We start from the raw sequence: 25,533 nt of genomic DNA, 5'->3' as shown, positions 1-25,533 counted from the left end.
GATCACATGGCAACCATTCTGCAAGCAATTACCATTAAGAAATTTAAGAAAGACCTGAAAGCTTGGCTGTTCGATTGTGCTTATTCTTTGACTGGTACATCTAAATCAGCATCTAAATATGTTCTGATCTTTAACCCCTTATTCTCAGCCCTCCCTATAATCTGGTACACCCAATTCCCCGATGACCAAAACATGCCCTGAACTTTACCCATTTACTGTCAACCCTCCCTATAATCTGCTTACGTTTGCTCTGTATGTGCAATCCCCTAGTTTTAGGTTAGTTTCCCAGTTTATCTCAGATATTTTCCCGGTTCAACTCGAGTTATGGAGGTAGGCGTACAGACTGGTCGTCTGTGACTGTCAAACCTGGACACCGTCGTGAACAAGTGATTCTCACATGGAATGACGCTATATAAAACACTCAAATAAATACCATATCTAGACTAGACCACTGGAAGTCTGTCTATAATAGGCACCCTCAAAAGAGTATTCATCAATTACAATGAATGCAAAATGTTGCGGCACCTCTTCTAGTGGCTGCTGCTTACCATGACCATTGCAGCCCTATTAAAAACCTGCTTCAGAGTTAAGCTGTAGCAGATTAATTTTCGAAGGGACGCCTGCAGGTAAAAAACTGTGTTTTACGTGCAGAAACCACCTTTTACAAAAATCGCCCACCCGATATGCAGGTAAACCTACATGCGTACGTCCTGGTCGTTTACCCCGGATTGAGCGGAGGTGTTCCCAAGGGCGGGGCTGGGCATGGCTTTGCACTTCCCGTGCATACTTTTTGGTTTGTGAGCTGATAAAAATTCGCCTGCAGAAAAAAAAAGGTTCCTGCCCTTGAAGTTGGTCTGGCTCTTCCCACCTACCCCCCACCCCCCTAGTGCTTTTACCAGTGGGCAGGGCAGCACTGCTGAGTCCTGGAATGGAGAAAACAGAGGGGAGGGAAGGGTTCTGAAGGCAGGAAATGGGTCTCTTACACGCTGGAGCCTTCCCTTGCCACGATCACTTCACTTTTGCAGCATTTCTCAGACCGGTGCAGAGAATCGGTGCATTTTGTTACGTCAGCATGCTGATGCCCAAGGTTCACAACAGTTGCAGAGAAATGAAGAGGAATATCTCCGAAGAAGGTTAAGTGTAAGGAACATCAGAGATGGGCTACAGAGAACTTCTGCGAGGGAAGAGAGCATTGCTCTAGAAATGTTGGAAATAGTAGCTTCCATAGAGAGCATTAACATAAATGTAATTTAATTAGCATATTTCTTTACATTCTGGGGCTGGTTGTTTTACCCTCCAGATTACTAGATTAATATTAATATAATTAGAATGATCAAATGGTGGGGCTATTTTCCCTGCATTTACTCGTTTTATTCCAATGATGCTTTGCCTTGTGAAAACTGGTAAAGTCTTCACTGAGCCCCTAAGGGGTCATAACCCATGGATGGAAGACCACTGGACTACTTAGGGGGTATTTTACTAAGAATTTTTCCCACAGAAACAGAATGGGAAAAAAAACTTTCAGTAACTATGCCCCTTAGCCACATACATTTATTTTGCTAACTTAGTAGGGATATTTGGCTGTGTAGGTGTGCCACTGAATATGTGTAATTAAGTTTTCTCTGTTCAAAGTATTCAGAAAAGAGCACCAAGTTTGCTTTCCATGGATGGCAGGATGAATTAGCCATGACTTTGGGAACGTCCTCTGTTCCTCTAGGTGGCGGAGCTTTCTCAAAGCACACTCGCCTGCCCATGAGGGAGGATCTCCCATGTGACTCCCATCCTGCCTCAGTCTTGTTCTTTCCACGCTGCTGGGTGCATGCAGAGCTCTCTCTCTCTTACTTTATTTTTGTTATTAATTTAGTTACCTTCGTTCGCTGTTTGGAAGAAGATTCACAACAGATGGTGGAAGCTGGGTCTGTGCTGCTTTGTGTCAGACCAGGTGTCGTTGAGTCCGTTCCAGGGCCCAGATGGGACTTCCCCAAGAGTGAGGACAGAGAGGGCCTCTTCGGCAAGGCCCTATGGCGAGGCCAGGGACTCTGTTAAGCCAGTTCAAAGTCAAGCATCATGGAATGTCCATCCACTCGATGCATCCAAGCATTTACATCCACTCGAGGTGCTTCCATCTACTCAATGCATCCAAGCACTTCCATTCACTTGAGGCTTCCAAGCGCTTCCAGCCACCCGAAGCGCTTCCATCCACTCAAAGTGCTTTTTCACTGAACCTGACACATTGGTGTGCCTCATCAAAAGCAGAGACTTCCACGTGCTTCATTGATGTGATGCATACGATGCAGCGAGGCATTTGCGTCAAAAGTGTCAGAGGAATTGGTTGAAGCCGGGGCATTGGCTCATTCAGCAGCAAATATCTTCCCATTTGGGGATCCCAAGCTGCATACCTCCCTTTTCCAGTACAGAGGTGTTGCGACCTGATTGAGGTGCAGGGGAGAGTTGTCCAATGCATCGACGTACAGAGTTGATGCTGGAAGTACCCTGGCCTGTGGAGGCGTTGCTCCAACATAAATCTAGGCAAGGCCTAGGAGGCAGGCCAGCAGGTATACGTGGACTTACCTTGTTAGGCCTCCTCGGAGGAGAGCATCGCCAGTCAATGAGATGACTCTAGCACTTCCGAGATAGGTCCCTTCGAGAAACTCTTCCTGTGCGAGCCTATGTTCAAAACTCTGACTGATAACCTCTCTGATCAGGATGACAGAGTGGTGAGGCTGTCAGTCCATCTTGCTTACACACATGGAGTCGAAGCATCTTGCCTAAGAAGGAAGAATATATTTCTCCTGTCCAACACACTGGTCATGTCGATTGAGGCTGCCTGACCACAGGGTGGAGGTTCATGTCATACTACAACCGCTTTGGATAGCGACGAAGCAGCTCGGGTGCCAGTGATCCTGCCACAGCGCTGAGGAAGCTGGCCTCGCTATCAGGCACATGAGGCCCAAACCCTTCAACTCATTGGAGAAAGGGATGACTTAGGGCTGTAACAATGTGTTACAGACTGGGAAAACGAAGTGCCAAGTTCTGCAAATTTCTTCGGCAGCCTTAGACAACAGTTGGCATAAAGGAAAATAAAATGTGACTACCCAAATCCAAGGACCATGGTCTGCAGCTGGATTTGTGGCAGGGTGCAGTGCCCAGCCAAGTGTCAACCAGTCAGATAATGATAGTGGCGTCAGCATGCGATTATACATATCCCGCTAATAATCAAAGTGGGCAACACAAGGATGCAATGCCTGCCCCTCTCACCAGGCCAGATCAATATATGACGAGTGTAAGAGGTGGAAACTCTGGTGCTAGTCACCCTCCACGGCGGTCCAAAGGAGGGCCATCCGCCAACGGATGTACCACGTTTCCAACGAAGACGGGGACATCCATACATATCAGATTCAAACCCAAGCAATTCCAGTAAGGGCAGTAATCATGGTCCATACGGGTGGCCAGAGGACAATCCCCTAAACAGATGAAGGAGGAGGTAGACTCCACAGACGGCTGCCAAGAAGCAGGACTCATCTGGCAGTAGACAGGAGCCCAGGCCTCACACTCTGAATAGCCACAGCCTGTGCAAGGATTCCACAGTAGACAGATGCAGTGACACCTTACTCCTGAGAATGGGAATCTAGTCACGCAATGGCAGGTTACCTCGTCAGGCGGGGAACCGCCCTAGTACACCTTGGTCACCAAAAGCATTAGGGAATCCAGGCTCCCCCCATCTGCCCACACAGGCTTCGCCTAGTACAAGATGCTTCCCTCTTCCCAGAGACGAAGAGACTACCATATAATTTCTTCGTATCCCGCATACAATGAGGACCACTCCGAGATGAAGCTCTGATGGGATCGATATCACACTCAGGACCTCGATGGTCCATGGAGACCGTGGGATGCTTGCCTGGTTCATCCACCCATTGGGAAGAATTTCAAAATGATTGTGTGACAGTATTCTGCACAGCAGCGGTACCGCTGAATATGCCAGGCTATGTAAAAGTGAACCAGATAAGTTTATCTGGCTAAGCTCTAGTCAGATAAGAAGGTAGCTGTAGTTTGTCTATCTAAGACCAGGTCTTAATATAACACAGTAACATAGTAATGACAGCACAAAAAGACCAAATGGTCCATCTAGTCTACCTAGCAACTGCTGCCCAGTGCAGGTTACCCCCATGCTTTCTATTAAGCTGGCCGATACAGTACAGACGCATAAAATAAAGTGTGGCTGTGTCCAGCACCCGCTCCTTTGACACGCGCACATTTTGTTTCTGAATCCGCGCGATTTAGTATTCAAATTAGACGCTAAAGGCGCTCCTAAAGCGCGGTTGAAGTTCGCTATCTATTTTACTGTATAGGACGTAATAGAACATCTATACAATATCCAGGGTGCACTGCTCTTCCATACATATCATTTCCATGGAACAGGAGTTGTCATTTTGAAAATGCGATGAATTCCAAACTTTTCATTGATCTTAAAATTAACGTCCATGCCATAGACGTTCCCACCTGGGACATTCAAAAGTAGCAGGGTATGTAGCTAGCGTGGCCTCTGAAAATGTAACGAATTCCAAACTTTTCATCTTGAAAATTAATGTCCACGCCATGGACGTTGGTCAGAAAGAGGTGGGAACGTCCGTGGTCGCAGACAGGCCCCGCTACCTTCCATGTCGTATGTCCAACCAACCTTTCTGGGCGCTCAAGGCAGCATCCCTCCGCAGCAGGCAGGCCATGATCATCAGAAGGTAGTGGGGCCTCTGACTATGGATGTTCCTGCCTCTTTCCGACCAACGTCCATGGTAGTAACTGCCACTCCATTCAGGTTACCCCCACTATACCATCCCTTTCTTTAGGGACCCGCAGTGTTTATCCCATGCTCTTTTGACTTCATTAACTGTTCTTGTCTTCACCACCTCTTGTGGGAGGGCATTCCTGGTATCCACCACCTCTCTGATATTGGTTCTTAGTTGTCCCCACTGGAGTTTCATATCATTACCCCCAGTTCTACTTTTTCCTTTCCGGTGGAAAAGGTTTGAAGTTTGTGCATCACTGACAGCTGTCAGGTATCTGAAGGTTTGTATTAAATCTCCCCTGCACCTCCTCTCCTCCAGGGTAATCATATTTAGATCCTTCAGCCTCTCCTTGTAGGTCTTCTGAAACAGACTCCCACCATTTTGGTGGCCTTCCTCTGGACTGTTTCCAACCTGTCTTTAGTCTTTTTGAGGTACGGTCTCCAGAACTGAACAATGCAGCTAGCATAGACTGCAGTGTACAAATCAATACCTCTTGTTAGAATTTTCATCGCTTATAAAGGTCTAAAATTCTTTACTGATGTCAAGTTTACAACAGATACCTCTGAATGTGTCTGTAACACCCCCCTAATACACCTTCCGAAAACACGCCCTGAATCTAAGTGCCCCCTTACAATGGTCCATATATTGAGTGTCAGGCTGAGCCTTATGAAAAGTCTCTCTCTCAAGTTATGCATGTAAAGCTACAGACATACGCGCATGAATAGCGCATAGCTTTGCACGCGGCGAGATCTTGAGGCCTAACCAAAGGATATCAAGAGAATGTGTGCAGCCTTTTCTTATTCGTGCTGAGTGTTGATCAGCAGTATCTTTCTGTAAGGAAACCAGTAAGGGAAAAGTGGTCTAGAACCTGTAAAAGGGAGAGGAAGTGCCTAAGAGGGCAGCTGCTGGTGCCAGCTGAATTTAGCAGAGCAGAGCCTGTGGGTTCAAAGGGGTTTATTAAAGTGAGCAATCAAAAGCAATTTGTGAGGAACAGGAAAGAATGCAACTCAGTATTAAGAAAAATTCCTAATGGATGCACCCAAACAGGTAAAAAATCCTCGGTTCCACCAGAAGGTATCAAAAGTGTGCACAACTCAAAAGACCTAATAGGAATTGTGACCGTCAAAGAGCAAAGCGGTTCTAGTGCTTTAACTGTTGAAAGAAGAAAGAAAACCTCAAGAGAAAACATCTCTTTCTAAATTACTTAAAAAATCACCACACATTTCACAGAGAAAGACATATGTGCATTATTTCAGCAAAGAAAATGACAGAGCTCTCTCTCTCACCTACCGGTCCCACAGACAAAAGCCCAAATCAGATAGGGTCCCGCATGTGGGGGAAGGGGGAAAACAGGACGGCCCCCGTCTGGAGAAGCAAGGCGAGGGACGATTTAAGTCACCAATCGAAAACCCCACACTGGCCTCCCTTCTAACTCACGTCCCGTCTGGGTCACCAAAATGTCGTCAACTTTTTAAAATCACACCACCCCAAATTTCTAAACTCCTTCAGGGCCTTTAGCTCCAGATTTTCCAAAAGAGGTGCACCAAACACAAAGCAACTATAAAACCCACCCGCTGAACCAAATCTCAAAACTTCAAATCCAACCAATCAGGAATCACGGAGGGAGAGAAAACCAAAGCAGCACAGCACAGTTCGAAAGAAGAACAGCACGAAGGACAAGAACAGAGGGTTGAATTAGAATCAACTTTGGCAACACATTTGAGTATCTTTGGTCTTACGTATTGTCTACAGGTATCTTATGAATGTATTGATATACCCCACCTAGAACTTTGGATAATTGCAGGCTATAAATATTCTAAAATAAAAGGTTTACTGTAAGGAAGAGAAGGGAGCTGAAGAAAAAACAACAAAGAAATCACTCCAGCCGAAGAAACAGGACAAGTACAGCTAACAAAACACACACTCTACAAAAGCCTTCCATGAGGTCAGGCCTTTCATCTTCAAGGTTCTGCATGGGATTTTCCATTGAAAAGGAGCTGGACAGCACGCTTTCAGTGGAGTTTTAAATTGCCTCCTTAACGGGGGCATATTTTGATGTTTGAGTGGGGTTAGTTATTTCCCAGCTCCTCTGTGAGTAATTTGGGGGGATAGATTGTATTATACTGACATTTTATTGTATTCTACATTTGATTGCATCTTTTATGTATGTTTTAAAAACTGTTTAAAGCTGCTATGCATCTTCTTTGAGAAAAGCGGGATATAAATAGAAAATTTAAAAAAAAAAAAAAAAAAAAAGAAAATAAGCTTTTCCAAGAATATGTTTAAATATTTGTCAAGAACACTCACCTGATCCAGAGGATGGCTTTCTAGGTGGTTTGGGTTCAGCTGAAAAATAAGATTCAAAAAAGTTAAATTGGTTAAGTAAATCATTTCAAAGCCGAACACATCTCATGGTCTTTGTGAGGGACCCATCTTAAGGGTCCGGCCTCAGCTATCTAGCCCTGTCCTTCTTAAGGATCAGCCCCACAAGGTATTCTGGGCCCATGGGGGATCCCTTTCAGTCTAGCAGACGAAGTCAAGGCCCAGAAGTGTAGGCAGGCCCTGGGGAGCAGGCAGAAAGCCAGAGTACGCCAAGACCAGTTACGTTTGACTTTGTTAACAGCGCTGCAAGGTGAGCAGATTCTACTTTTGATTTTGCTCTGTAAATAAGTTGTACATAAGGAAACGGGCAATGTTTGCCTCCTTTAACCTACTGGCCGCTTCCCAGTCACGAATGCCCCCAAGTTAGCAGGGTCTTCCAAATTTCTAGAACCAGTAAAATAATCCATTACTGGCTGGATTAGTTCATTTATCATTAGAAAGTACAAGTATTATGGAAAAAGATAAATGTCTGATTTACTCATTTTTTTTCCCCCATAGTCATAGAACAGGATGAACCTCTAAGTTTGTTGGGAAAATATCAAAATATAAAACCAGTCTATATGTCAGAACCCAAAAAATGAATTTTAGGTCCACAGACTTCAAATAAATGGATACTGATTGATTGATCGATCTACTCTACTTCCGAACGGAAGGGCATGGACACAAACTGCTTCTTGAAACTAGAATGGAGCACACCCTGGGATGATAACAGGTGTCATTCTAAGAGAAGATCTTGTGGAGGGATTGATCTACTCTACTTCTATGCGCCCTGGGATATATGCTCCATTCTAGTTTCAAGAAGCAGTTTGTGTCCATGCCCTTCCGTTCGGAAGTAGAGTAGATCAATCCCTCCACAAGATCTCCTCTTAGAATGACACCAGTTATCATCGGCGATATTTGCTTGGAATGAGCAAACAAGAGCTTTAGTAGCTGTATTAATTCAAGAGAAAACTGTAATCTTTGTGTGTTGTGAAGCTTTACTGGAACAAAAAAAAAAACCACAACCATGAGCTTTCAGAATCACTTGGTTCCCTCTTGCAAATATAACCTACATATGGATCAATTTGGGGGGTTTTGCTAATAAGAGGTATCACAGCCTAGAAAGGGTACAATGCCTAGCCAAAAGCATGTGTCGCTCTTCCAAGCAGCAGCAATGTCATCTAAACCAACATATGATGTTCAACATTACAGTACAAATTTTAGAACTGATATGATTTCGATCCTCTTTAAAAAGACGGCTAACTCCCATCTATACTGATTTCCCTCCAGAGCTCACAGTGCTGAACTGATGGTCCGTATCTATATATCTGGGTTTTTTATCCAATCCCCATCCAAATTGCACATCAGAATTACATGAATTAAAACACCGCTTTCTGGCGGTAATACGTACGCTTTTTTGTTGCAAGGTCACCCAGTGCATCTTCTAAATTCCAGTCATCGGTATCCCCGTATGCTGAAACACAATGGATGACAAGTCAGACTGGTGACTTCCTGCCTTGCAGGCAGATGATGCAGAGGCGCAGTACTTTGAAAACACAGTTGTGCTACTTTCTCTTTACAGACACTTTCAAACAAATCTCTCAATGAAGAACGAAGCAAGCACTGCAGCCAACATTAAAATCACAGCTATCGTCTTCCATCGGAGCTGGAGCCCTGCATATGCTACGGTTAAATTTTGCCAGGCAGGATGCCACCCAAGGGCAGCTGTCTTATGCAGGCAGCCGTACGGAGTGTGGCACGTTAGAACCGCTACACCGCTGATTAGGCTGCAAGGCGTCGCAGGACTGCGTACTCTCATGGGAGACTATAACTATCTTGTGAAGATCTCTGGAAAGTGGCGTTACGTCGGCCCAAGGACAGATGCCTAGACCTAGCTCCACTCCTCAGGTGAGCTTCGCTTCAGATTTCGGCCATGACAAGTTAAGAATGCTAGTAAGCTGAATGAATGCAATGGACATTTTTTTTTATTTTTATTTATGGTCTTATTCTATTTATATTCAGGCGCTTCAAAGTGGATTACATGCAAGGTACTGGAGGAATTTCCCTGTCCTCAGGGGTGAATTTTAAAAGCACTGATCATGTTAAAAGGCCCAGACACTCAAGTATCTGGGCTGAGCAAAAGTGACTTGTATTTGAAAACGGCCCAGTTGCTCCTGTCTGTATGTGTGTGTGCATGAGCAAACAAATGTATGTGGGGGGCGGAGCCAGGACATTCCAGGGCGGGGCCAACATTTCTGCATAGAAATCCATATTTTAAGTCTGGCAGCCGCAGCGCTCGGCAGGATGTTAGCCACGTATATTCACTTCTGCTCTTGATGAGGTGTAGGTCTGAAGAAAGCTCGTTTTACTCCAAAAACCACTGGGTGAGAGAGGTCCTGGGTAACATGGGAGGGAGTGCAGGCTGAAGAACCAGAGGGGTCTGGATGACCTAGAAACAGACCGGGCCATCTTGTGGACTAAGTGGTCAAACCAGTTATTTCCTTCATCTGCACAATGTTTTAAAATTTGCTCACTTGCGTGTGTAAAACCCGACAAGCCTTAAGGAAAAATATGCAAAGAAAATTTCCTCACATAACCATTCAAAATTAGGAGCACACATATGCACGTTACATGTATTTTAAATCATACGTGTGCACTTGCGTGGATGATTTAAAACTCCAGCCTGTGTCACCCAAAGGAGTTAAATGGCCTTACTCCCATTCTGTGATTATGGAAAAAATGCTTAGTAAGTGAGGCCTGGGGGACTGTAACTTTCAAACTGGCGTGCAGGTACATTTTGGGAGGAACGTGGGTCGGCAGGCGCCCAGATATGCAGTCATTTTATAACTTGCGTGCGTGTTATAAAATAGCCTGGCTGCACGCCACATGTGCACCCAAATTTTAAGTGGTCCCGCGTCTAGATGTGCAAATCCCAGTCCTACCAAGGAAGTCGGGGTATTTTAGAACAGGCGCACGTCCTCACATAACTAGGCGGCTTGGTAAAACTGGTAAAGAGCTAGGTCCTCTGAAGCCCCCTCCCCCTGGTTTGATAGCCCGCACTCCTCCCGGTTACCCCAGACCCTTTAAACCCAATAGAAATGGCTAATTTCTTTAATTTAGAGTTACACCTCCTCCATGTCAGAAGTAAAGTTACCCTCTAAGTATTTACATGCACATCTTTTGACGATGCCCTGAAACACCCAATCCCCACTCGGACCACGCCCATACCTTGCCCCTTTCCGAAATCAAATCAAATGTGCACGTAACAGGCGACAGACTCGCATCTGAGTGGCTTTTAAAATTCGGCGGGCACCGCACGAGCCCGACTTCTGCACGGATCTTCTGATTTTGTCGTGCGCCGGGGCTTTTAAAATTCACCTCACCAACGAAAGGTGAGGTGACTTGCCCAAGGTCACACAAGGGGCAGCAGCAGGATTTGAGCCCTGGCTTGCAACCCGCTGCTCTAACCGCTAGGCTCCTCCGCCACTCCAAGATGATACCACAATCAAATGCACTAAAACTCTTGCGGGTCCAGCCCCATGATTGACGCAATGACATTTTGGTATTGGTGAGGAGCCTGGCTGCAGAACTCTGCAGCCAGGCTCCTCACCAATACCAAAAAAAGGGAACACATCTCCCCTCCTCTTCAGAACCTTCACTGGCTCCCCGTCAAATTCAGGATCCTTTTCAAGGTACTCACGATTATCCACAACCTCACCACCCTCAACACTTCCACCCAGCTAAAACCTCATACCTCTTCCAGACCTATCAGGAGTGCCTACCAAGGCACCTTATACGCTCCACAAGCCAAAACATCAATCAGAAAACGCGCCATTTCGACAGCTGGTCCTCACCAATGGAATACGCTACCCCCCCCGACCTTAGACGAGAATCCTGCCCTTCTGTCTTCATAGAGAGACTAAAAACATGGCTTTTTAGCCAAGCCTTTCAGGACACCTAATCTCCCTAGGCCTATAACCTAATTCTCCCCCAACGAACTCTCCAGCTTGATACCTCTACACACCCCTCTCTCCTCTTGTTTGCCCCATCCTCCTCCTTCTGCCTCAGCTTCCCGATATGTTTGATTTATTTAATCTGAATTAATTTATTTTATTTCTTGTTTAAGTTGAGTTTTCAGGAGTTTTCAGGTTATGTCTAAATGAGTTTTTTACATGTTTCTTTTAACTGTTAACTGGCACATTTGTTCCTTGTACCGCCCTAGAGCGAAATTGAAGTTTCATTGTTAACCGATATGATTTGTATTTTTTTTTACAGGAATGTCGGTATAGAAAAACTAAAAAATAAATAAGTAAATAAATAATATCAACGTGGTTTCACATTGGTTTTAGAGGGAGAGTTAATGGACTTTAAAAATGGTGTCAGCATTCGGCTTCAGGATTGAACTAGGCGGAAACAGATGTCTGTGCCACCGTGAAGCAAGACTTTGAATTAAGGAAGAATTGCCGTAAGGGAGTGATACAACCCTTGGAAACTGTTTTTCTGTACAATGGGGATTCCGACTTTTTGAAGAAATCTATACCCCCTGAGGAAAGATCCTGGGAGGATCTGAAACGCGGCCACGTTGGGAACTTAAACGGCTGGACAGATAAGTCGGCGGTAGCTGTTTTAAGCAAAGTTTAAAGAATATGTTTGTACAGTTATAGCTAGACTTTCTTCGGAAAGTGATTTTGCAACTTTGCAGATTGAAATGGTAGACTCTGTTGAATTTTTAAATTCACATATATACACGTTAAATATCCACAAAAAAAAACCAAAACATTCGGCTGGTGGAGGTTTGTTCATGATTACACAAGAGACATATCACCTGGTTGGGGATAAATAAGGTATGAAACTTTCCTCTCCAGCTAAAAATAGTTTTTTCTAAAAGAATTCCTTAAAAAAAAATGTCTTTAAAAAACAGTTCTCAGAAAAAGATACTCAATTGAGATATTTAATTGCAAATTTGAAAAATTCAAGCAGAAGAAAATATTGTTTTATGAGGTGATCTGTGGTTGAAATTGTATATTACAATTAATAAAGAGTCATTGAAGGAGCCTTGTACCCAGTACGAGTATCGCAGGTTGCAGGCCTGTCAGCTTACTGTACACTCTGAACCTCACAGAGCGGTAACCCTGATTTAAGACAAGACGTAGCTCACACACACCCACCCTATGCTCAAAATCTTACAGTCTGCCCAGTTACATCTGCTAAACAAGAAAAAAAAGTTTTCTTTTTGTAAAATACAACATGACGATGACACATGATGCACATGTCCAGTGGGAGCGGCCACCTCCGACAGACCAGGCCTGGGAGGAAAGAGGCTGACAGTTCTAGAGTGTGGGATAGTGTCCGCATCTGCTAGGAGACGGAGAGATACTGAAGAGCTGGGGTCACTGCAGAGGTATATCTAGAGTGACATCAACTTTGAAATCTGACTCAGTCTCCCATCTGCTAGCAGAAGAGCACAATACCCACTGGTCCTGAGTCCATCTGGCTACACGCTAGGAAATGGGAGATTTCAATTACCCCAATATTGACTGGGTAAATGTAGCATCAGGACATGCTAGAGAGATAAAGCTCCTAGATGGTATAAATGACAGTTTTATGGAGGAATTTGTTCTGGAACAGATGAGAGAGGGAGCAATTTTAGATCGAATTCTCAGTGGAGCACAGGACATGGTGAGAGAGGTAATGGTGGTGGGGCTGCTTGGCAATGGTGATCATATCATCATCAAATTTGAATTAATGACTGGAAGGGGGACAGTATGTAACTCCATGGCTCTAGCACCAAACATTCAAAAGGGAAACTGATAAAATGAGAAAACTGAAAGGTGCAGCTACAAAGGTAAAAAGTGTGCAAGAGGCGTGGACATTGTAAAAAATACCATCCTAGCAGCACAGTCCAGATGTATTCCACATATTAAGAAAGGTGGAAGGAAGGCAAAACGATTACCGGCATGGTTAAAAGGGGAGGTGAAAGAGGCTATTTTAGCCAAAAGATCTTCGTTCAAAAATTGGAAGAAGGATCCAACAGGAGAAAACAGGATAAAGCATAAGCATTGGCAAGTTAAATGAAAGACTTTGATAAGATGGACTAAGAGAATTTGAAAAGAAGTTGGCTGTAGAGGCAAAAACTCACTGTAAAAACTTTTTAAAATATATCCGAAGCAGAAAGCCTGCGAGGGAGTTGGTTGGACTATTAGATCATCAAGGGGTTAAAGGGGCAATTAGAGAAGACAAGGCCATCGTGGAAAGATTAAACGATTTCTTTGCTTTAGTGTTTACTGAAGAGGATGTTGGGGAGGTACCCTTAATGGAGAATGTTTTCATGGGTAATGATTCAGATGAACTGAACCAAATCACGGTGAACCTAGAAGATGTGATAGGCCTGATTGACAAACTGAAGAGTAGTAAATTACCTGGACCGGATGGTATACACCCCAGAGTTCTGAAGGAGCTAAAAAATGAAATTTCAGACCTATTAGTAAAAATTTGTAACTTATCATTAAAATCATCCACTGTACCTGAAGACTGGAGGATAGCAAATGTAACCCCAATATTTAAAAAGGGCTCCAGGGGCGATCCGGGAAACTACAGACCGGTTAGCCTGACTTCAGTGCCAGGAAAAATAGTGGAAAGTGTTCTAAACATCAAAATCACAGAACATATAGAAAGACATGGTTTAATGGAACAAAGTCAGCATGGCTTTACCCAGGGCAAGTCTTGCCTCACAAATCTGCTTCACTTTTTTGAAGGGGTTAATAAACATCTGGATAAAGGTGAACCTGTAGATATAGTATATTTGGACTTTCAGAAGGCGTTTATTTATTTAGTACTTTTTTATACCGACAGATCATATATCGGTTTACAAGGAACCAGGGGTTTGACAAAGTTTGACATTTGACATACATTTGTCAAACATTTGACAAAGTCCCTCATGAGAGGCTTCTAAGAAAAGTAAAAAGTTGGTGAGAGCTCCAAAGGTAAGAGGAAAGAGGAGTCTGGGCCCTCCCTTTACCCTGCAAAGACGGCACAGATGGAAGGGCAAAACATCAGCGTTTGCTGTTTAAACAACTTAACCATCCCCCACTGAGACAGCTGGAGGAGCTCTGAGGAGAGTGAGTGGGGAGTGGCTGCTGGCTCTTTAAATCTCCCGGCAGGGCGGTGCTCTGTCGCCGCCGGCGTGTGGGCGCGCAGCTTTGTCAGGCTTCTTCTGGTTTGTCCTTTCTTTTCTGTGTTGGATTTCCTTTTGAAGATTCCTGATTATTGGTTAAAATGGGGAAAAAAAGGAAGGCTAGATTGACAGCCTCCTCCTCCCCCAACTCACAAATACTCCCAAGCCCCATGGATGCAACATGTGACCCGGGTGAATGAAGCGCCATGGATGGACTGCGAAGTGGAAGTTTCATCAGCAACCTTGAGTCCAGGCGCAGGGGACCTTCTTCTCCCCCACAGCCAAGTGTTCTAGTTAAAGTGGAGTAGAGGTAAAACAAAGTATATTTACCGGTAATGAAAGTACTTTATTTACAAATATAACACCGGTAGAACTTGTACCAACAAACCTTTCTTACTCCTCTATTGAGGGACGTACAACTGGGAACATAATCAGAGCACAACCATCTGCTGAAGCTCCACCTAATGTTACACTTGCTGATCTTTGGGGACAGATATCAAAACTAGATTTGAATGTTTCACAGGTGAATGCATATCTGTCACCATTAGTAAATGCAAACAGATCTGCTATTGATGAGCAAAACAGGAAAATCTCTAGTTTAGAAACCACTGTGGGCTTAACTTCTAAACATCAGTTAATTCAAAACTCATAAAGTATGTATGTTAAAGATAATTTAATTTTACATAGTGACATCAATAATATTGAAAACTTGATACGTTCAAAAAATGTACGCTTAGTAAATTTTCCACAAACTCGACTGATGTCACTGTATGAAATGTTTAAGAAATTTCTTAAGGAAATTTGGTTGTACAATGATGATATTCCTCAAATTTCAAATATCTTTTATTTCCCTAAACAAACTGTAGCTATGGGGCAAGTACAGAAGGGGGATGTTAATAATGTATCTAGTTTAGGAGTGTCCACCTTCCTAAAGGAATCAATAGATATCATCAATAATAGAACGACTTTATTTCTTTCCTTTTTGCTCGAATCTGATACGGAACAGGTGTTTAAGAATTTGTTTGATGTTAAATTTGGTGGTCAGAAAATGTTAATGTTTTGACATCTCCAAAGCAAAGCAGGCAAGGAGGAGACAATTTCTTGCTTTGAAGAGTAGTTATGGCTATTGGTGCAACTTTTTTCCTCAGATTTCCCTGTTTATGCCATATTATTTTTCAAGCAAAAAAAATTATTTTCTCTGACCCATTGCACCTGGAAACATTCTTGAAAGACAAATCTAGCACCTAATATGGAACCCAACATTGTGTAACTATAGCATGGCTTATTTTTCCCTATATGCATCACCTTGCACTTATCCACATTAAATTTCATCTGCCATTTGGATGCCCAATTTTCCAATCTCATAAGGTCTTCCTGCAATTTATCACAATCCGCTTGTGATTTAACTACTCTGAACAATTTTGTGTCATCTGCAAATTTGATTACCTCACTACTTGTAATTCTTTCCAGATCAATTATAAATATATTGAAAAGTACGGGTCCCAATACAGATCCCTGGAGGCACTCCACTGTCCACTCCCTTCCACTGCGAAAATTGTCCATTTAATCCTACTCTCAGTTTCCTTCTTTTAGCCAGTTTGCAATCCATGAAAGGACATCGCCTCCTATCCCATGACTTTTTACTTTGCCTAGAAGCCTCTCATGAGGAACTTTGTCAAACGCCTTCTGAAAATCCAAGTACACTACATCTACCAGTTCACCTTTATCCACGTTTAACCCCTTCAAAAAAGTGAAGATTCATGCCCTACAAATGGCAAAAGATAAATATTCAGCGACCGAAGGTCTGAAAGAATTCACAGCATTGTCTGGTTGGTGTTTGCGGTTCATAAACCGATATGGATCGTGCCTTTGTCAGCGCACCAAGATTTCACAGAAGCTGCCCAAAGAACTTGATGAAAAGATCTGTTCATTCACAAATTCATTATTCAGCAGAGAATAAAGAATCATTTCGATATGAATAACATTGGTAATATGGATGAAACACTGAGGATATTTGATATGCCTGGCAATCACACTGTAGTTGGCATTGGTGAGAAGACCATACTTGTAAAAATAACTGGTCATGAAAAGACCCATTTCACGTTGGTCCTGTTTTGCCTGGCAGATGGCACAAAACTGCATCCAGTGGTAATATTCAAGAGGAAAACGATGCCGAAGAAGCTAAAAAATCCAGAAGGGATAACTGGGTTCGTCCTAAAGGCTGGATAGATAAAGAAGGAAAGAAATGGTGGCTGGGCGATGTTTGGGGTAGGTGGCCAGGCACGGGGCTAAGAAAATGACCATCACTATTGGTGTGGGATAAGATCCATGCACATATAATACAGGATGTGAAGGACGATGCAAAGAAAATGGCGATCACATTAGCAGTGATTCCAGGAAGTCTGACATCAATGCTCCAGCTGTTAGATGTCTGTCTCAACAAGCCTTTCAAGGACCAATTGTGGCATTTGTGGAAACTATGGATGTGTTCTGGTCAAACAAAGTTAACAAAAGGAGGGAGCCTGATGAAACTAGACATTGATTTGACAACGAAATGGGTAAAGGAAGCCTGGGAGTCAATTCCACCAGAAATGGTCAAGAAGTCATTCCTGAAATGCAGCATTAGCAATGCTATGGATGGATCAGAAGATGACGCCATCTATGAAGACAAAGATGAATCAGCATTGAATGATGATTCAACAGATGGAGATAGCGAAGACAACACTTACGCTAATGGCATCGCCCAAGAACAGTTCCACGATTTATTTGTACATTCAGACAATGAAGAATCGGACGGAAGGATTTGAATAAAAAAAGAAGGATTCAAACAGCAGGGACAGTCATGGGGGAGAGAGGCAAGGATTCTTACAGTAGGGAAATTTTCTTAAGTTGATAATTGATAATGTTTCTTATGAAACACTTAATTCTGCTTGTAAAAAATAAATAAAAGCAATTTTCTTAAGTTATCGGTTTGTTTCTTAGTATGATTCCACCATTTCATAAGCCCCATAGGTTTTAGCCTCGACTTATTTTTTGGGCCCCAAAATCAAGATAATTCTTGATTTTGGGACCCAAAACTTTTACCCTCAATTTAATACATGAGATCGACTTTGAGAGAAATACTGTATATACTCATGTAATCTTGATTTCTCACCTTATCATTTAAGACCCCCAACGTGAGTTACAAATTTTAAAAAGTAGAGTATCAACAACAACAAATACTACATTCTGTACCCATACACAAAAGTTACACACAAGGGGGGTAATTTTCAAAAGGATTTACACGCACAAAACTGGGCTTCGTGCGTGTAAATGCACTTTACCTCTGTAAGTGGGCTTTTGAAAATTGCTACAGTATATGCCATTGAATTGTCCATGGGTTATATATGTTTAAGTGCATTTTACACAAGTAAATGGCTTTTGAAAATTGCTATCATAATATGTTACATTTTCATGCGTAACTCCTTTGAAAAGGATCTCCATTATGCTAATCTTGAAAAGGGCATTTTATGCATGTACATAAAAGATTACAATTTATTTATTTTATTTAGCATTTTTATATACCGATTTTCCAGTAACAGAATTACTAATCAAGTCGGTTTACATTCAAAACAATAACCATGACAAGGAGTTGTCTTACAAGAAACAGGATGATTCAAACTTGGATACAAATAACTGGGAATAACAACGTAGAATAAAATAATTAAGTACAATACAATGGCCTGTCCTAAACATTAGGACCTAACAAGAGTATAATATGGAGATTGCAATGCATTATATCAGTAGTCTAGACCTGTAATAATAGTAAGTTTTCACCAACCCCAAGTCCCTGCTTGCTCGAGTGCATCACATTAATTATTATTGACTTAGCCTAGATTCATGGTCATTTGTCTTGATAAATTCATGCTTTTACCTCTGAAAGCATGCTGAGTAATTAATATCCTCTGAGTCTGCTAAATACTGCACCAATGCAAAACAGCATTTACACAGCTTTGCTCTTATTCCTGCTGTTAAATGGATTTCACTGCTACCACCTGAGCTCCAGCCTACTTCATAAATAAATGCAAGGCCCTCCCAAGAAAGGGCACTGGGGAATTAGAGTTTTAAGAGATCTTCAATATGGGACCTCTGAGATTTTTGGACCTCTAATTAGGCCCAGCTAGATGTGGAAAAAGAGTTTAGTTAAGCTAAGGATGATGTTTCTACAGGCTACTGTCTTATGATATATTGTTGCAATCATGCTGTCTGGAATCTAGGGCAATTTTAGATTTGCAGCAGGAGCCATTCTAGAATGAAAATGCAAAGCTTCCTGTTTTTGAGGGAAGACAATCATCACATGATGCAGTCTACAAAATGGAGCATAAGGGATACGTGACCTTGAGGCCTAAGACGGTTGACAAGAGATACAAGGCCTTAAGATCTAAGGTGATTGGTAGTGGGGCGTGCTATGGCATTATGATGTAAATTGGGAAATAGATGATTGGGCTGGGAATGGTAGACTCACCCCATGATTGGCTAGGGGCATAGCAACTGAACATTAGAATATGATGCAAGGAAATACATAAGAACATTGCATCATGTTGACTGGTTTTGAAATGTATTCAATGAAATCTATGATTTCTGTAACTGACTGTAAGTGCTTGGAGATTCAGAACAGCTTTAGGGATTGCCACTGGCTCTCTTCTGATATCTTTCACAATAAAAGAAGAAAAAGGGACATTGTGGTCAGATGTGAAATTTTTCTTCTACAATTACTTTTAATTTCGACATAGCCCATAGCCATTAGCTGTTCTCCTGGAGGAATTGCTACTGGGGGCCTTTGTCCTTAAAAGGGGCCCATTTTAGTAGCCAAAAATGACAGCACTAACCATGCTCCATCAGGAAGCAGGTACCAGCAGGGTAGAAGGTGCCTTCACCCAGTATCACAGTCCATCTAGTTCAGATTTTACCAAGTCACACATTACTTCATCTGCAGTCTACTCTTAAATCTACATTTGGCAAACAACAATGATTTAGACATACGCTAAAAGGCCTTTAAAAGGATTACGAAGAACCTCACCACACCTGCTGGGGGGAAAAAAAAAGTCAGCGTACAGATAGTCATTCGTTCAGTGATCTTTATCGTTCACTCTGATAAAGAGTGCTAGTGAATTAAGAGAAGAAGATTCTGAAGGTAAGTCTGATCAAACATTAAAGACATCTTGGAGTAGAAGTCCATTATCTGCTATTAATCAGCATGACTTAGGGAATAGCCACGGCTATTACTGGCATCACTAGCGTGGGATATGCTTAGTGTTTGGGTAATTGCCAGGTTCTTGTGGCCTGGATTGGCCATTGTTGGAAACAGGATGCTGGGCTTGATGGACCCTTGGTCTGACCCAGTATGCCAGCTTATGTTCTTAGTCACACTAATAAATTAGAACAAAAAGGGGTTTGGTATCCCTTCAGCTGGCAGAGAGAAAGAGCAGGGGAAAATCACTGTGCCCACCACAAGCTCGGACAGTTAAGTAAACACAATTCACCTTCCCTATTGCATCTTAGCACCAGTTCTGCCACTGCCGGGGATGAAGCAGACATAGAAGCGCACAGATTTCAGCGCGTCTGGCACTTCCCACAGTGTTGGCCTGCCTAGACCTTGTCCCTGGCAGGGAGACTGTGTTAACTGCACACCATTAAAACGGGAATCACTTTACTCAGACTTTTCATCATGTTTGGAGCCTTTTCCCACATGGATTTTGTTTCGGAGCACTCTTGGCTCTCACAGAATGCGTTTCTTGGCGCAGATGGGACTTCAGTTTGCCAGAAAGACAAAAAAAAAAAGACATCCACTCTTGGGCCATCTGCTTAATCCTCAATGACTTCTATCTGGACTGCACCGTCAACGATTAAGAAAATTCTGCTTTCCCGGACACCTGTCAGATTATCTAAAGGGATGGATGGATGGATGGAAAGGGGTTTCATTTTTTCCCCCACTCGGCAGATTCTTCCTTTATAATCCCAGCCCAGTCGAGACCAGGACTGGAATCTGGTGTCATGAAACATCATTTGCAAGTAGCCAGGGATTTCTCCCCCTACTTTTATATCCCTCTCCGCCACACATCGTACCCAATCTGGTCACTGCAGCGACTGTCCTGCACCGGAAGCCTTGAGCCAGAGCTCCTCCCAGAACCCTGAAATCAGGGGCCCCTGAATCTGGCCACCAGGTGTCGCCCCTGAGCAACGAGTATAACTCCCTACCCCTGGGAGCCCTCAACCCCGCCCACGCAGCCTCCCCAGCCAACATGGGGAACGGAGGTCCTGCCTCGGGGGGATTGGGTGCATGGCAGAGAGTCAGCCCTAAAGAAAGCTTGGAAGTTGCAGTACTAGCAAAAAATTTTGTGAAAGTTAGATCATTCATGGCAGCAGCTCTATCAAACAAAATTAGTAAGCTTTCCCTTTTCAGTTCTGATTTATATTTCATTCCTGAGGAGATGGCGGCGTGCATCAGAAAAGCTCCTGCTAAAGTTATCACTCGCAGCAAAGGAAGACGCCGTTCTGACCGTCCTTCACTGCTACCTGTAAAAAGTGTGAACAACTGAGATCAAGACAAAAAGGCGAACACTAAAAGGCTGTGACTACAAGACCTTTTTATTTAAATAAATAAAAAAAAACCTGCATGGAAACGTGCGCTCCATGAAATGCACAAAATATCAAGAAGGTGCACGTTACTCCCAAAACGTGGCTGTGCGTGTCCGTGTCCCTTTTTAAGTTACACCTGTAGCTCTCAAAAGTCATGAGCCTGATTTTCATCTTGCGCGACGACCTCTCAAGAGTTCTGCACGGAAATTCTTGTGCGTGCGCAGATGAAAAGTTAGGCCTCAGTGCAAATGCCGTGCCCTGCCATGCAGAAGGAGCCGGCTTAAGATGCCTGGCTCCAAGTCCCAGGCAAGCATTACTGCAGAGGCAGCGTTCACAGCCCTGGGGGGAGGGGAGCGGGAGTGCCAGAAATCACACACAGGTGGCATCCAGCGGCTGAATTGCAGGATTCTGGAAGGTGGCCCCTGGTGCTTAGGCTACTTAGCATCTGGCACGAGAAGCCAAGTAATAGTATTTTACTGCATTCAGTTCTGTCCACCACCAAGTAATCTCCTTCAGTTTTACTGCTAAGATATATTTGGATGCACAATGACCATGCATCACAATACCACCAGGGGGCAGTGTCTCTAAATGGGCTTGCTCGGCACATACCACGACGGGAAATGAGTGTCACTTGTAAGCCACGCGGAGAACAATCTCGGCCTCTCAGATTTACTGCTCATGCTTAATACTCACCTTGTGCCAAAGAGAGAGCCTCCTTCTGGAGCATATAAGAGCGTAACACGTACAGGCAACATACCTAGGCGAGGGCTTGGAAGTTCTTTTTCATCAGGCCGGCAGTGCCGAAAACAACCGGGCCTACTTCTGTATCTTCCTGAGCTCAGATTCCATCTCTTGGTGCTTGATGGTCTTCTGTCTCTCCATACATTGTACTGAACAAGTCATTTGCCTGGGCGGTGACTCCCAACATGGAACTGTAGTTGGGAATTATTTTCCCGCGTTAACTTGCACCTGCCATTCAGTTGCCCCCGTCTCCCAGGTCCTACTGCCGCTCCTCAGTTTTGAATAGCGTTGTGCCACCTTGCAATTCTGATCACCTCACTGGCTGTTCCCCTTTCCAGATTATTTACGAATATGCTAAAACAGCACCAGGTCCTTCTAATGACCTTTGTCCATATGGAAAAAAAACGACTTAAATTTCCTCCTACCCTCCGTTTCCTGTCCAGAACAGAATGCAGGCTCCCTAGCCCACGGCTTTTACATTGCCTGAGCGGTCTCTCATGGGGGGGACGACTGCCAAATACCTTCTGGATATCCAAACAGGCTATAATCGACCGGCTCGCCTTTATCTACAAGCTTATTTACACCTTCCAAATAAATCTAATAAAAGCTTTTTCTTGGTTGGAATGGGAATGGCCCAGGTGATCACAGCTGCTTCATTCTCTGCGATTCTGTCAAGATCACACTCCCCGTATTTTTCCTGGGAGAGCCATGTTCTAGTGTCTGAGCCCTGAGCGGAGGCAGAGAACTCGTCACCAACTATTTACCATCTAGGGGGGGGGGAATTCTAATTAGCATTTCCTTGCCTTCCACCACTGCAGCAGTGGCACAGCAGTGGCACTGCAGCAGTGGCAATCAACACTGGCAAAAACAGGAGACTTGAGTCTCTTTCAAATGAGAATTATAAAGCAGCCTAGCCACCAGCTGATGGGAGAGACCCGTCCGCCACGCTTCCAAGTTATTCCACGGATGTAGCAGATTTAAGGACCGAACAGAAGTCCTCACATCTTTTCCGCCTGCTGCCATGCTAAATTCTTGGCCAAACTTTGCACTGAAAGGCAACACTCAAAGCAATTTATGCAGGAAAAGAGCTTTTTACCCGGCACTAATCGGCCATTTGAAAAAGTTTCCCTCCACGGGACGCTGGTGAAAGCTCCCCCCTTCCTTTGTCCCATAGCCACATTCACCTCTAGCTGTTTTGAGAGGAAGTGTTCGGAGGGCATGCCATGGTGAGGGGAGGGGCCTAACGGGCAAGTACCTGCAGGGAAAAAACAAAAAAAACAAAACACAGGTGCAAAAACGCAAGTTTCATAGCAAAAGTGCACTCTGTATGTGCTATGTCCCAGTGTGGACAGTGTTAAAATTGCACCCATTATGTCAAAACTGTACAGGCAAATTGGCTGTCAGAGGCTAGGAGGGCTATTATTGCATTTTTGTTTTGCACATTTCCATATGCATAAGCATTTTAAGCAGTGTCTGATAAAGGATATGCTTGTTTAAAAAAAAAAAATGGCAGGGTGTGGTTTCTGGTTCAATCCTGCCACATCAGATATTTTACTAAAACCTACTTCCTGGAATTGACCTGAGCATCCGTTTTTTTGCCCATTTATTTTAATGCAATTTTGAAAATATGGCACAATTTACATACTCAGAAAACAATACGGAAGCCGCTCAACCGCAGCAGGAATGCAGAGTTACTTCCGGCAAGCTGAGACACCGACCTGTGCAGTCGTGCTCTCCAGTACTGTAAAGCTGAATAAGACTTCAGCGGTGGATCAACACGGTACATTTCCGGTCTGCTGAGACGCCAATCAGTTCAGAGGCTGTGCGCTGAGCCGTTGTGCTCAAGCTGATGTCTATAGCTGCACCACTAGTTACTGTGGAGGATTTTCTGTTTTTAACATTATTTGAATGATCATCTTCGCTTTCACTTTATTTTATATACATAGCCCCTGAAGCAGCCCACATTTTGTGGGCGAAACTCGGCCAGAGTCAGGCATTGGTTTCTACCATTTATAATTAAAGCAATCAATCTAATTTTGTTTTGGTCACAATTTAAATACTCTGCAGGCACCTTGGCAGAGACTCTGAATGTTAAAGAAACCAAGAGGTCAATATTCAAAGGCTTTGACAGGTAACTTCTGGCCTTAAATCATTTAATTACCCTGACTGCTCTACAGCAACAGCATCCTGGATCAACATGACTAAGAAATTAGTGGATAACATAAACCCCCAAAAAACCATAGTCGCAAAAGAACCTAAACAAAAAACCCCATGGTACACCGAACACATTAAGGAGCTGAAACAGAAACTTAAGAAAAGAGAAAAAATCTGGAAAGACCATAAATCAGTTGAGCACCTGACACAATATCGTAAACAACTAGCTTTCTACAAAAAAACAATTCTTGAGGCCAATAAAACATACTTCAGCACAAAATTAGAAAAACACATGAACAACCCTAGAACCCTATTCAAAATAGTTGATAATCTCACCAAAGATAATACAAACTCACCGGATAACTTACCCGAAAATAGATGCAATGAAATAGCTAGATTTTTTAATGATAAAATTGAGAACCTGCGGACCAAAATACTTAAGACACCCAAACAAGAAATTAAAATGTGTAAGAGACGTAACACTATGGTCCGAATTCGAAGAAATAACCAACAACCAGGTTGAGAACATGATCAAACAACTAAATCCCGCCCCTCACCAAATAGATTCACTACCCGTAGTGGAAATCAAAAAGCTTACAGAAATTATTGCTCCAACGTTTACAAAAATTATAAACTACTCCCTAGAAGAAGGGTTACTACCAGACACACTGAAAGGAGCAATCATCAAACCAATACTTAAGAAGAAAAACATGGACCCCCTAATTCTAGCAAACTACAGACCAGTATCAAACTTACCTCTAATGGCTAAATTAATTGAAAAAACAGTACAAAAACAACTAGCAGAGCACTTAGATAACAACAACATCCTTTACCCTTCACAGCACGGCTTCCGTAAGCACTATAGCACTGAAACACTCCTTCTCGCACTAACAGATAATATACTAAGAGGTTTTGACAGTGGAAAACAGTATATCCTGATATTACTAGATTTAACAGCAGCATTTGACACCGTTAACCACAAAATACTAATTAAAAGGCTCGAAGAAATAGGACTACAAGACAAAACAATCACATGGTTCAGATCATTTCTAATGAACAAAACTTTTAGGTTCAAATTAAAAACACTCTATCTGAAAAGATCACCCTAAAAACAGGAGTCCCACAAGGATCAGCACTATCTGCTACACTGTTTAATATATATCTACTTCCACTATGCCATCTCCTCGCCGGACTTGGAATCATACACTACATCTATGCTGATGACATCCAATTAATCTTACCTATAGAGGAAACTATTGAAAAAAACAATAGGTTTAGCCATGATGTATCTGGACATAATAAAGCAACTACTAAACCAAATGGAGCTGATAATCAACATAGACAAAACCGAATTCATACACTTAGAAAGGAAAAGCACGAAGATCACACAAACTCCAATAATTCTCAAAAACAAACAACAAATTGATTTAGCCAAGAAAGTTCGCAATCTAGGAGTAATAATTGACACTGAACTAAACCTAAAACAACACATATCAATAAAGGTAAAAGAAGGGTATGCTAAACTCATGATACTCAGAAAACTTAAACCATTACTAGCTCTCCCAAACTTCCGTACTGTACTTCAATCGCTGATATTCGCAAGCACAGACTATTGTAATGCCTTACTACTTGGCCTACCCTACACTACAGTAAGACCACTGCAAATTTTACAAAATGCTGCAGCTCGAATTCTCATTGGAA

The 25,533-nt window shown here is 43.0% G+C and overlaps 1 protein-coding gene across 2 annotated transcripts in view; it reads right to left on the bottom strand.

Moving 5' to 3' along the window:
- The window catches only part of CD99L2 (CD99 molecule like 2), a 118,602-nt gene that overhangs the window by 52,153 nt on the left and 40,916 nt on the right, over positions 1-25,533 (bottom strand). For both annotated transcript variants that reach the window (XM_029607723.1, XM_029607722.1), the window contains exons 2-3: positions 8,557-8,619; positions 7,092-7,130 (exon numbers count right to left, since the gene is read on the bottom strand). In XM_029607723.1, the coding sequence (XP_029463583.1) occupies positions 7,092-7,130; positions 8,557-8,619 (102 nt within the window). The remainder of the gene's footprint in view (positions 1-7,091; positions 7,131-8,556; positions 8,620-25,533) is intronic.

Source organism: Rhinatrema bivittatum, chromosome 6 (genome assembly GCF_901001135.1).
Source record: "Rhinatrema bivittatum chromosome 6, aRhiBiv1.1, whole genome shotgun sequence".
NCBI classification, from domain to species: Eukaryota; Metazoa; Chordata; class Amphibia; order Gymnophiona; family Rhinatrematidae; genus Rhinatrema; species Rhinatrema bivittatum.
This window is presented reverse-complemented; position numbering and strand designations above follow the sequence as displayed.